Raw genomic sequence first — 13277 nt, 5'->3', positions numbered from 1 at the left:
ATTAAAAGAGGTCTCAGTAGTTCTGTACAAGCACGCCCATAAAAAAAAGAAAAAAATTTAAAAAGAATTTTGACTGCTACATTGTAGTTCACTGTGCAGAGCAGCCTCTTTATATGCCTGTATGCTTCAGTTTCTACTGAATGGTCAATTATTAATTATCTCAACCCAGATACTATCAGCCCCCACATAAAGTTACTGTATGGCTTTACTAGGGAAATAATCCCACAGAAATTGTAAGGTGGAATGAAGATTGATTCTGTTCTCATTATGCTTTATTATGCTCTTACACCTTATGTTAAAAAGATCTATCATCTATGTGATTGTAAACGTTTAACTCTATCACTGTACATTGCAAATGATCTCTGCTGTTAAGTAATTTAATACTTAGTTTTACACAGTGTGGAAAACAGTGATGAATGTGACTGACCACTGGTATAAGTTTGCGGAACTGACTGTGGTTCCTGGATTAAGATCTGAACTTCTAGTTAGACTAAGGTGCAACACATCTCTAAAAGTAAAGGTGTACTCTGGAACACATACATATGAATAAGACCTTATTTCTCAATTACATCTTACACTGCAGACCCTGAGGCACTTTTATTCTCTAGGTATTCCATCACACTAGATAAACCAGCAATGCTTAACTGCTTATATGACTGAGAAGACAGTGACTAGTCACCACCTCTTTATGTAGTCTTTAGGTTCCATACATTCAACTGTAAATTATTTGTACCAGCCCCAATAAGTAAATTATCAGTGAATACATATCCGTGGTAGACACTACGCACAAAATTGCACACGTATCAAGAAACATGGAAGTACATTTATTTTTCACTATGAAAGTGCAGTGAGCTGCAGTTCTCACATTCTTTTTATTTTCACAGAACAAATCTAGTGGTAAAGAACTGAATTTAAAGTGAGCAAGCACATTATTTGTTGCCTTTTTTTTTTTTTTCCCCACTTCACTCCATATCCTTGTCTCTTGCTTCTTACTTTCTTTCCTTTCCCCCTCATGTAATAAATCTGATACCAAGCTGGAAGAACAGATTTCCCTTTCTCTTGGACTCATGAACACCACCAGTCACTTTCCACCACAACACATCCAGACACAAAAAAAGGGATTAAGCATTCTTTACTCTCTTAGGAAAATGCTCATACTTTAGGGATTTTGAGCATAATGCATTTCTAAAAGCTCAAGTAAAACCTGGAACGCTCAGGAGGAGCTGGTTTCTGCATTCTACTTATTTCAAAGCAGGTTGATAAACTAAGAAAATATTTTGTACATATTTATAACTACTTTTTAATTAAATTCTTAACAGACTGAGGTGGCTAAACTTGTTTATGCGTGTCTACATGCACCTGTAATCTTTAAGTGAACTTTATTCTCAGCATGGCTGCCAGATTTCAAGACCTGGAGACCAAAATCACCAGCCTCGCTGCAATCAGTGCAATGGCAGTGCCAATTAAAGGACAAAAGACAGGAGTTTACATTATAAACTACACTACATATATATCTCTGAGGTAATTATTAGGTAAAATTACATACTTCAGGGAAGAAAAAAAAAAACATATCTGTAGAGATAAAATGGTAAGTTGCTTCCAATAATTATGATTTGATGAAAGTCTTCTTTACTACTTCCATGACTGCATTAGTTGGCCTTTTCAGGGTCATGCTGGAATTGCATTATTTACAATATACACATTAACAAGGTCTTGTGGTCTAGTTTAACTATGTTTTTTGGTTTTGGAAAATTCACAGAAATTGTAGGATTCAGATTATTGCTAGGAGCATTCACATAAATGCAACAGAAGGAATGGCTGAAACAACCTGGCTTTCAAGAGATCGCTTAATTCTTACATAACTCCGTATTCATAGCTGAGAAAACTCAAACAGACATTAGAAAGCACAGTACTTCTTACATCTGTGATCTACTAGCATGTTAAGAGTCTAAGTGATGCCACTATCATAAAAAGGTGTTAAGCATGACTTCAACTAGAACATTTGGTGATGATAATGATGATAAGGTTGCTACTCAGCCAATAGTAACAAATAAATTTTGTGAATTGTGCTTGAAATGGTAAGGCTTTATGTACATCAAAGTGGAGCTGATGGGATAAATCAGGTTAGGCTGTATTTTGTAACAATGCGGCCTAAATTGGGATTCTATTTACCAAATTGAACTGCTAAGTATAAAGGTGAAAATTTCTCTTAATTTGTTTCTTGAAGATTTTCAGGTCAGTTTAAATTTGTAAATTTAAGCCTTTTTTTTTTTTTTTTTTTTTTTAACTCTATTTGCAAAGCAAACAATCTGGAATTTTAGATGTATACCTGCCTTTTTTTTTTTTGAGGTTTGCATTAGTGCCTGCAAAACTTATTCCCAAAATTTGGTCTTTGGAAATGGCCAACAGAATTAGTGATCCAGATACAGGTCTGACAATACAGCAGGCAACAGGGGATTTGAAAATGTGCAGTGATTCCCTCATGCTCCAAGTGTATAAGCTTGGAATAATGTAAGTCTGAGGGTCAGATTTTCCTCATATCCTTTCATTATACAGAATCAGGGAATTAGATTCAAAATAATCTAATTTTCCAAATTGTTCATCACACTGGAAGACTTAGTGTTATAGGAATTCTGTCCCTGAACAGCAAATTTGACACTGATCTATAGTAGTACCGAACAGGAATACTTAAGAGGAAAATTTCCATCAATAAGTGAAATTTAGTAAATTTGATATTCTAATAATTATGATAAGATACCATTATCTCTATTTTATCCTATTAACAAAAAAAATGCCATACAAATGATTGTGGTCACTTGTAAGAAGATATGGGATATTGGAACACTGGAGGAACAATCCAATGTTTTTTTGTTAAAGGTACTATTCTAACAGTTACGCACTGAAATGGTAGTTGTAATTCTGAAATACCATCAAACAGCACGGCTGCTCTCAAAACAACAGGCAAAGCACAGTAACAGTTTCTATACCAGAACAAAATTCAAAACCAAAAGTGCTTTTATTGAATAAATTACTTTATCAGCCAAACAAATAAAATCACACTTGTTTTACAGTACAGCAACATTGACATCTAGTGGCTAGTTAAACTCCACATCCTCCATGGACAAAAAAGTTGTGGAACAAAACATTTACAGAATTTGACATAATAAAGGCGCATGTCCACAATGTCATGTCTTTACATAATCGCTATATCATTACAGAATGAGTAAAGGCTTCAATGACTAACCTGTAATGACCAGTCCTCATCATGGGAACTGGTAAGCATAAGCCATCACGCCTCAGCGCAGCCCCTCTGATTCTTCCTGTTTGTTAGGAATTCCTGCACCTGGGAGCCAGCTGTGCCTTAAGCACAGACCTTTCTTGGAGCTCACTGGAAGGCACTGCTCATCCCTTAGTTGCACAGAGATATGTGTAAAAGAAGACAGACTACGCTCACAGAATGTAATGCTACTGTCACATGTGAACCTATATTTTTCATCCTACTTCATTTTCTACAGACTACTAGGAGACTTCAAATAGAGAGATGAAAATCAGATACATGACAGATGCCATGAGACTGTTCATATTACGAAGATATGAAAAGAAATGATTAGGCAATTTCCATAGAATTTAGGAAGGAGCCAGTAATGCTAGAAAGTCTCATTTCCTCATTTTTTAACATAACTGGCTTAATGGAGAAAGAGGAAAGAATAGACATGATAAATCTAATGATAATTCTGGTGATAAACCTAATACTTCAGATTTCTGAATTATTTTCTTACATCAAACCCAAACATGCACTCTGCAAACAGCTCTTACCATGGCTGTAGCTGGTAGTCCTGCCTTGCCCTTGCTGCCTCTTCTGATAAAGCTGCCTGATCTTGATTTGCTGCGTTACAAATTGGTGGCAGTTATAATCAGCTACCCAAACTAACTTTGGCCAAACAGATCAGACACTACTGAATATAAACAAACTTATCAGAAGACCTTAGGAGACAATAATCATGGGATTACTGAATAAGTTCTTCAAAAAGAAAAGCCTACCAGTATGTATGTCTTCCAGTATTCAAAAATGTATGACAAAAACGCAGACGAATTTTTGCCTTCTGTATCAAATGGTTTAGGACATTAAAAATTATCTCAAGGAGCAACAAGGGAGATTTGTCCTAGATATTAGGATAAAAAATATGTATACACCTAAAAGATTAATAGATTAAGCTATTTATGCTGTGAAAATTCCTCTCCTGGAAATTTTTAGGAAGAGCTCAGGAAGCTTCAAAAGGCATGGCCTTTTGAACTATCTCTGTGACTGAGTACCTTCCTTTGGTATGCACATGTTGTTCAGACTATCCCTCATGAAAGTATGGGGGAATTATGTAAATGAACAGGTTGCTTAAGTAAACATTATGCTACTCCCAAAATGACAAGGAAGAAGGTCTGAGGTCTGAACCCACAGAGGCACATTCCTGATGCTGAAATAAACCTTCCTCCCTGCAGCTCGAATGATATGAGTCAATACCTAGTCAGAAATCTTTTGATTCCAGCAAGTTCTAGTACCCATTTAATAAATTTGAATGACTGAGAAGTGGCAAATTCAATCCTTGTGTTTCTCTTTTTTTTTTTTTTGGTCATACTGAGACTATCGCCATGGTCTGCGTAGTGGGATGTGATTGCACAGATTACTGGAAACGAGTGAAAGCAGAGAAGCTAACAGGCTCGGGAGTATTTAAGAATCATGGACATTACATTCTATTATTATAAGAACATTCCTGCTTCGTAGTAATTTCCATTTCTTCATCCCAGAAATTTCCCATGGAATTTTTACACTACGTTATCAGAAAACTGAGTAATTGAAGTTGTATAAGAATGTGTCAATGATATGAAAACATAAGAGACAAAACATTTTCTTCTTGGATGTTTTAATAACATGTCTGACTTAGGTTTTCTGGATACATTAAGTCTCATGCTTAGCCCAATCTAGATCTAGGTCAGGAGAAAAAGGAGAACTACAGTGACACTATCTCCCTTATGGGCCATGAAGTTCAGGGCTACATTTAAGAGTATGGTTTCCCATTACTGCTAAGCTGATTTAATTGCGAGCTGCTGCTGAAAGGGCCACCTTCGTTGCTCACCTTCACCTTGCCTCCTGTCCCATTCCTCCATTCCCGGCTTTTTTTTTTTTTTTTTTTTTTTTTGCACCAGCATTGTTATTCATCAGCTGCCACAGCAGAAAAATCAAAGGAGCTAGACTGGCTGAAAATCAAATGCTACGGTTCAGCAGATGTGGTCAGACGAGCACAAGTATCAATGTGAGAAAAGCAATGCCTTCTTCAGCAGCAGCCAGACAACAGACTGATGCATCCACAATGGAAACTGTGCTCCTAAGGGCTGATATACCACAGTCATGGAAATCCACATTAAAAATGCAGTGACCCCACCCTGCAAGAAGTGATGCCCATCTTTTTTCCTTTTCACCTGCATCTTTCAGTCCTATGGGAATCTGTTGACAGAATCATCCTTTTTGGTGCCAAAGAACACTGATGCTACATTTAAAGTATGGACTTAGTCCCATAGGATGGAGCTATAATCCACGTACGAAGGGCTAAGGGCAGGCTTGGATTCAACTTCTAGTTTATTTAGGAGGTCATTTCTGATCCTCTTATCCAGCTGTAGATTGTAAAGGAGCTTGCTGCAGGCTTTATGGGAAAAGCAGTCAGAGTTGGGATGCTTTAAAGCAACAATCAGAAATCAGAAAAGTAACACAGTAAAATGAAATTATCTAGTTGCTGTTCCCAGCAAAACTGATTATAAAGTAACTTCAGCATCTATAACAGTTGCTATAGTGAGAATCACTGCAGAAATTTCCTCTGCCCCAGAAAGTTTATATTTTCTATATGCAGGTTTTTGTGGCCACAGCACAGTGAGGAGAGATTCAAGAACTGCACATCATCTCTCTACCTTTCCCTCTTTTCTTCAAAGTGCATAATCAATGACAAGTTGGCCCAGTTTCCAGAATCATGTTGGGATTCATTCATACTAAAGCAGTCTGCCATTTCCAAAGAGAGGAACAACAAAAAGAAGATGCCTGCCATTACAGCTTTGTGTGTATACATTATTTATTTTGAGATATTTAAATTATTAACTAGGATAATTCCATTTTTGCAACAGAGAGTCTCTGCCCTTTAGAAGAAATGGGCCACATTCCGTGGGACTTGTGCAGACTGTGGCATGCACTCCAACAAGCATGTAGGCACTCTGCTCCTTTGCAGGGGACACCGCCTCTAAACCCCTTCAGAGTTAAAACAACACAGCGAGTGACCGAAACGTAAGATGGAAAACACTCCTTCTGAAACTGAAATTCAGTAGCGGAGATAAGAAGGCATGAGGAGTTCTGCGCTGTGTGATAGTCTGAGTGCATAACAGCAACTCCCTACAACAGCTGTTTTCTTTGGTAACAATGAGCACTTCAATTTTTATAAGTTCCCTGTGGGAAGTGAATTAAGACTCCGGGAACCAATAGCACAGTTGGAAATTCTGATCCTTTCCAGCACAAAGCATCGGCGATGGACTGAAGCGTTCCTGACCTCAGCAGTCAGAACGCTAGCTCAGGTACGGTGTGTGCCAACGCTCCGTGGCACAGCACCAGCTCCCCGACAGCTGCTTGCTGCATCTGATGCTTTAACGGTGGAGACTGCCATCTCCCAGCCAGCTCATCAGAATTTTTAGTTCATACAGCTCCTTCTCCCCATGCAATCTCCACACTTCCCAGCTCCGCCGCCGTCCTTCACGGAAGCCGCCCTTCCCGGCTGCGAGAGGCGGCAGCGAGGCACAGCGCGGCACCTGCGCCCCGCGTCCCTCCGCCGGGCAGCGCATCGCCCGCGGCCGGGCGGCTCTGCCGCCGGGCCGTTCCTCCCTCACACTCTCCGTCGCGGCCGAGGACGCTGCCCAGGCTCCGTCGCCTCTCCCCAAGTGACCCTTTCCTCCGGGCCGCCGCCCCGCTCCTCGCGCCCCGCATCGCGCCGCGAGACGTTCCCGCCCGCCCCCGGCTCCTCCGGGCGGCATGGCGCCGGGGCTCCGCGCGTCCTACCTTCCCAGAGGCGGAGACCGCCGAGGCCGGCGCCGCGCACCGGGTTCCCGGGCGGGGAGACTCCCCTCGCCCCTATACATGATGAGCGCCTTTCCCCTCCCCGCCCCGTTGCCGCGGCTCGCCCTCCCCCGCCCGCCCGCGCCCCGCCGCGCTCCGCCGGTTCTCCGCGCCCCGCCGCCCGGCTGCTCCCGGCGCGGCCCCGCTCCGCCTCTGCCCCAGGTTTCCGGTAGGGGCCCGTGAGAGCGGCCCGCGAGCTGAGCTTGGCACAGCAGACGTAGGAGGCGGCTCGCGTCCACCGGCAGCCGCCGCCATGGTGCCCGGCCAGCTGCGCCTCGCCGCGGCCGTAAGTGGGGCCGGGAGGGAGGGACGGAACGCAGGGACGCGAGGGGCGGGCGGCGCGGTGCGGCGGGCAGGCCTCGCTTTGTAGGCCGCCATGGCGGTAGCTGCGCCTCTGCGGGGACGGAGCCGAGCGGTGTGCGAGGCAACTGCGGGGATGTGCCGGGCCGGGCCGGGCCGGGCCGGGCCGGGCGGCTTTCAGGGCCTACAGCTTTGGGTGGCGGTGTTCGGGCCAGCACAGGCCTTCCTCAGCGTCCTCTACACTACAGAACCACGCAAAGCTCCGTGCTGCTGTGCTCTGCTGCTGTATACGTTTTACTTCTCCTTTTATAGTTCTAAAGCCTTAATACCACTAGTAATAATAAAAACTCTGCAAAGGGGCTGCACTTTATGGGTGGATTTCCTCGTTGTTAGGAGTGTTTACTGTACATTATATACAAATACATTTCGTAATTGCTTTAACACGGAAGAGTGGGTTTGAAGCTAATTGAATTTACTGTTAGTATTTTGGGGGCCTTAAGTCCTCACAGAGTGCTTTGCTGTGAAGCAGGCCCAGCCCCGCATGTACCCTGTGTGCAGCCGGGCCGGCTCCTTGCAGATCAGTTCTACAGCCCGTGCTTGTGTGGCTCTAGTCTGTGTCCTCCAGTAGTCTGTGTGCCCCAAGACGAGCTCCTAGGGCTGGGAACAGAGCACAGGGCTGAGGTGGGCAGCCACCCTCCTCTCACACACCCATTTTAAATTACGTTTTTATAGTGCCACTTTCAGTTCAGCAGCGTGTCATGATCAGGAGTCAATTATGACGGTTCTACATTATGTCCCTTTCGGCAGTGTGCTCTTACTTCAATGAAAAGGGAGGTTTGAAAAGTGCATCCTTTCCTGCATGCAAATGCCTTCTGCAGATGTGCTACTGGGGAGTCTGCAGTGTCCAGCGTTTGCCATCACCTGCCTGATGCCAGCAGTATGCAGTGCTAGGACACTTACCTTGTTTAAGTTGCTAGTTTCTTAGGAGCCTTAATCTAGTTGGCGTGGTATTTCGCTATTAATAAGTCCAAGATGTTGGAATTACTTCATTGTCAGTGATTTATATGCTTTTCTTGTTTGGAAGAAAAAAAAAAAAAAAAGGTCCAGTGTTAGAACAAAAAATAAAGCACATTAAAATAATCTGTAGCTTTCAGATTTCAGATTCATCTTTAGATGAAGTGTTTGGTATTTACCTTGCTTCTTTACTAAAGCTATTGTTAGTTTCTGGCAAATTTCGTCAAAGCAGAGGTGATAAGAAAGGTTTTATCAAATAGCAAAAGTGGTTATTTTAAGTTTTGTTGATAGTTTTGCATGACCATAATTACATATGCCTTTCAAAATCTCTTGGGTTAAGCAAAAACTTTGGTATCTGCCTGTCTTTTACTACAATTAACTATGATATGTGTCTTACTTACCTTGGATTGTTGGGTGTTGGGTTGTTTGTTTTTTTTGAAGTAAGAGAGAAAACAGACTTGAAATTTCGTGTCAAGCAGTTGTCTGTTTACCCTCTCCTTCCAAAGCAGGAGTCATGTCTGGATGAGATTCTCTGAGGACTTCATTTCTATGTTTTACCTAATATTCAGATTATCTGGAGACCATCCTGAGGTCGACAGGGCTCCCTCATTGTTCGGTGGGGTCACCACAAGTGGCCTCAGTGCTGCTGGAGGTGCTGATATGCAAACCAGCCTCAGCTCAGCACCTGCCTGCTCTACTATTGCCTTCAAGGACTGAGCAGTCCATAAGTATTGGGAGATCAGTCATGGGTGGTTGTTTTTTTTTCACCCTGAATTTGTGTTAAACTGTTGGAGTGATTTGGAGGAATGGCTGAAGCTGTGAGGGGTTTTCTGTTGGAAGAGCAGCTTCTGAGGACCCAGCCATACCTGTACTTATGGCAATCACAGCTTCCCAAGGCAGCCAGCAGCTCAAGAGCTCCTCTCATCATGATTCCGTTGAAGCTACCTTTTTTTTTTATGAATTTGATTCATTCCTGAAATCAGCTGGGAGCTGATTACTGAGTACATCTGCTTCTTTCCAGCAGCCAGTCATCCAAGGGCAACCACTGCAAATATCTCCTTTTATTTGAGCTTTTCTCATCTTGCCTGTTTTCATACGTCGTCTATCTCATGTTGACTTCCATTCACTTTGTGTTGGCTTTAACTTTCTCCTGTTCGAAGTGCAAGGGAAGCTCTCTGTTTTCATCTGGGAAGCATTACATTTGCTGTTTAAAACATTCCTGGATTACTGTGCTGTTTTTAAGATTTAGAGCCCAGGCTTAAAAGTATTTGCTGTACATACATTTCAGCAAACTCACAATGTACAGTCAGCCTTTTTAGAGGCCACATAAGCTTTATTAGTGAAGTAGTGCTTTCATTAGTGAAGGGTTGCTGTTAGAAGCAGCCTCAGCTGTGGGATCTGCTCTTGGGCTGCAGCTTGTTGTGGCACTTCTGGGAGAACTTACCAGCCTTTGCTGCTCCGTTGCCAGTGCATTAGTCCTGGCAACAGCAGCATATTGCAGACAACTACTGCACCTATTGTACACAGGCAAGTGAGTGTGGCTGAATGTGATATTAATAAAAAATTTAAAAAAAAAATCTTAAAAATTACTGAACAACCAGTGGTGTGAAAAGGCAGTGTTCTACATACTCTGCACCATAGAGACCAGTTGTTGCTGTCAGTAGAGGATACGGTTGAGACTCCAGAATGGCATCAGAGGGAGGCATTTGCCTCCAGAAACGGCCCCTCATCAAACCCATCCTTAAGGGTTTGTTTTTACAGGTTTTATTTTTGTCAGGCTTTTGTCTAGGGGGGAATGTGATTATAGGTAGAGTAGGAATTGACACTGGTTTTTGGGGGTAGGATAATTTGTGACTTGGGTGAGTGGTTTGGTCTGGCTCATGGGTGGTTTCACAGAATCACAGAATTGTAGGGGTTGGAAGGGACCTCCAGAGATCGAGTCCAACCCCCCTGCCAAAGCAGGTTCCCTACCCCAGGTCACACAAGCTGGTGTCCAGGCGGGTCTTGAATATCTCCGGAGAAGGAGACTCCACCACCTCCCTGGGCAGCCTGTTCCAGTGCTCTGTCACCTCACCGTAAAGAAGTTCTTGCGCATGTTTGTGCAGAACTTCCTATGCTCCAGTTTCTGGCTGTTTCCCCTTGTCCTGTCTCCACACACTGCTGAAAAGAGTCTGGACACAACCTTCTGCAGCTGGGCAACTAGAAGGAAGTGGCTTAATCCATTGTTTCCTGAAATAATTGGGCGTGTAGCTGTATGCTGAAAAGCAGAGATGACAGATCTGGGCTTTAGCCAGTGCTTATTCACTTGATGGCATTAAAATATGGTGTATGTGCGTGTGTATTATATGTATCTGTATATATACATATAAACATACTAACTAGTAATAGTTCATAAATATATAGAAGACATTTTATTCCATGGTTTGAATGTTTTGCCTATTAAGCTGTACATTTTTGCAAGCATGTTGTTTTGTTTTTTAATTATTTCAATCAGCTTTCCAGTTTTTTGTGTAAGAACTAACGATCTAAATTATTGTACTACAACCCAAGAACCCTTATTTTTCATCTTTGTTTATTAATGTGGACACATCATTTTCTGTCATCTAGCCCTCTGAAAAAAGTAGTTTTTGGAGGAAAAAACTCACCTATTTGTGTATAAGGGAGGAGGTTTGAAAGTAAAGACCAGGAATGTTTTATTATCATTTTATTATCTGCATCACTGAAGATTAAGTATGGAAATATATGCATATTAATTATTTGTAAAGTGATTTTTTTGACCGACTGACTGACCGTGAGAAACCATAGTTCCTTTGTCCTACACCATTTGTTCTGCCTTATATGTTGGATTTGATTTGGTGTAGATATACATGCAAATTTGCACTTGTGTACTGCATGTCTTTCTCTTATTCATGTGTGATGTGCAGTACTGATCTCTAGTTATGCTGCATCCATACTGCTCTACCAGGTGTTTTGACTGCATTGCCATTTATTTGTTGACAGGCACGTGGCCATGGCGGCTATGATTCTGATTTTAGTGATGAGGAGAATGGAGAGAAGTCTGTGCAAAAGACTAAAAGGTAATGTAAAATGAAGTTAATGCTTTATTTTGTACTAAAGAGCTGTTACTGTATAGGAGATAATGCTGTGGTATGTAAAGTCTGGTGTTGAAATGATTTTTGAAAAATCGGTCTCAGATTTGTGCATCTCCTCATGCCATGCTTGCCAGAGTACGTTGTCTCCCTTGGACAAATGATTAAGATCTGTTATGTCGTGTCCATCTGGTGTCTGTACGCCTTTCAGTTCTTGGAGCACTGTGTTTCATTTTCTGAGCATTAGTATCGACTGCTGGTGTTTGGCTTCTCCTTTCATTTTGCTGCAGATCCATCAGGAAACGTGAAGCTGTTGGGAGAGCAAGGCAAAAAGGCCAATTGGCAGCAGGCATTGTAGATAGAAAGCACCAACTTGGAGGAAGTAAAGAACTGATGGCATTTGTTTTGGGGTTGGGATAGATTTTATTTTCTTCTTAGTTGTTCATACGGTGCTGTATTTTGGATTTGTGATGAAAATAGTGCTGAAAACACACTAATGTTTTAGTTGTTGCAAAGTGGTACTTGCATTGAGTCATGGACTTCTCTGCTTCTCATACAATCCTGCCAGTGAGGGACTGGGGGGGCACAAGGTGCTGGAAGGGGACACAGTCAGGACAGCTGGCCCCAGCTGACAGAAGGGATGTCCAGTACCATATGGCACCATGCTCAGTATCAAAAGCTGGGGAAAAAAGGAGGAAGGGAGGATGTTCTGCAGTCTGATATGTCTTCCTAAGTAACCATTATGAATGATGGAGTATTGCTTTCTTGGAAATGGCTAAAATCTGACTACCAATAGGAAGCAATGAATGAATTCCTTATCTCAATCTCTTTACATATGTACCTTTTGCCTCACCTGTTAAACAGCCTTTATCTCAATTTCTGCGTTTTCTCACTTTTACCTTTCCTATTCTTTCCTCCATCCCACTTCGGATAGAAGTGAGCAACAGTGTGAGCAGATTTTTATTTCTGTGTTTATTTTACTTTGGCACCATAATCCTTTGACATTTTCTGCACCCTTCTGAACATTCTGTCTGAATTTTACAAACATATTTTTTATCCCCTTTTTTGTCTCGTTCTTGCTTTGTTTATTGAACTTTACTTAAGAAGGCTTTCTGGAAACTTTCCTAGGACTCTTGAGTGTTTTCCGTTATAGTAAAATTGAAAGAGTCTTTTTTGTAGTGTTTGACTGCATTTGTGGGGGGAAAATATCGGTGTTTTAGTCGTTAGAATCATAGAACAGAAACAGTGACTGGTTGTTTTTTTTTCAGTTTTGGTTTTCTTTACCGTTCCGCTGCCTAAGTGGAATATTAACTAACCATCAGGAGCCTTTCAAACGTACCATCATTACCCTCATTATGGCACTCTACTGCTGATTCCCAGTGTGTTCACTGCTATGTGTGTGTCTGTTTCTTGCTCTGTGATGACATTATTTTTCACTTGGAAGAAAACGATAGTCTTAAGTTTTCTTTGAATTGCTGTTTTATGGAGACTCCTCACGGGATTTTTGTACCTATAGGTCCTTTTGAGCAAATGAAATCCTTAGCTCCCAGAGTCTTATATCCCGTAGTTTGAAATAGAAATTCTCTGGCTCACTGTCTACAGGTTTCTGACTTCCTTTCTTTCTGCCATCTGCTAATAATGGAAAAATCTTTTTTCTTCACCTCTTCTGAGGAAAGAAGAGGAGGCTCAGGGGAGACCTCATTGCTCTCTATAACTTCCTGAAGGGAGGTTGT

The 13277-nt window shown here is 42.0% G+C and overlaps 2 protein-coding genes across 3 annotated transcripts in view; one reads left to right on the top strand and one right to left on the bottom strand.

Annotated features, from left to right (window-relative positions):
• Positions 1–7150, bottom strand: part of LGI1 (leucine rich glioma inactivated 1) — a 31797-nt gene extending 24647 nt beyond the window's left edge. For both annotated transcript variants that reach the window (XM_042818473.1, XM_042818474.1), the window contains exon 1: positions 7085–7150. The gene's annotated coding sequence lies outside the window, so the exon portion shown is untranslated. The remainder of the gene's footprint in view (positions 1–7084) is intronic.
• A 197-nt stretch (positions 7151–7347) lies between these two features.
• LOC122159923 (protein FRA10AC1) overlaps positions 7348–13277 on the top strand; it is a 23444-nt gene continuing 17514 nt past the window's right edge. The window contains exons 1-2 of the mRNA XM_042817992.1: positions 7348–7427; positions 11456–11532. Coding sequence (XP_042673926.1) covers positions 7395–7427; positions 11456–11532 — 110 coding nt within the window. The 5' untranslated portion in view covers positions 7348–7394. The remainder of the gene's footprint in view (positions 7428–11455; positions 11533–13277) is intronic.

The sequence above is a fragment of the Centrocercus urophasianus genome, unplaced genomic scaffold (genome assembly GCF_019232065.1).
Source record: "Centrocercus urophasianus isolate 14NV4802_14NV808 unplaced genomic scaffold, USGS_Curo_1.0 seq_17, whole genome shotgun sequence".
Taxonomy (NCBI): Eukaryota; Metazoa; Chordata; class Aves; order Galliformes; family Phasianidae; genus Centrocercus; species Centrocercus urophasianus.
The sequence above is the reverse complement of the archived record's forward strand: the minus strand, read 5'-3'. Positions and strand labels throughout refer to the sequence as shown.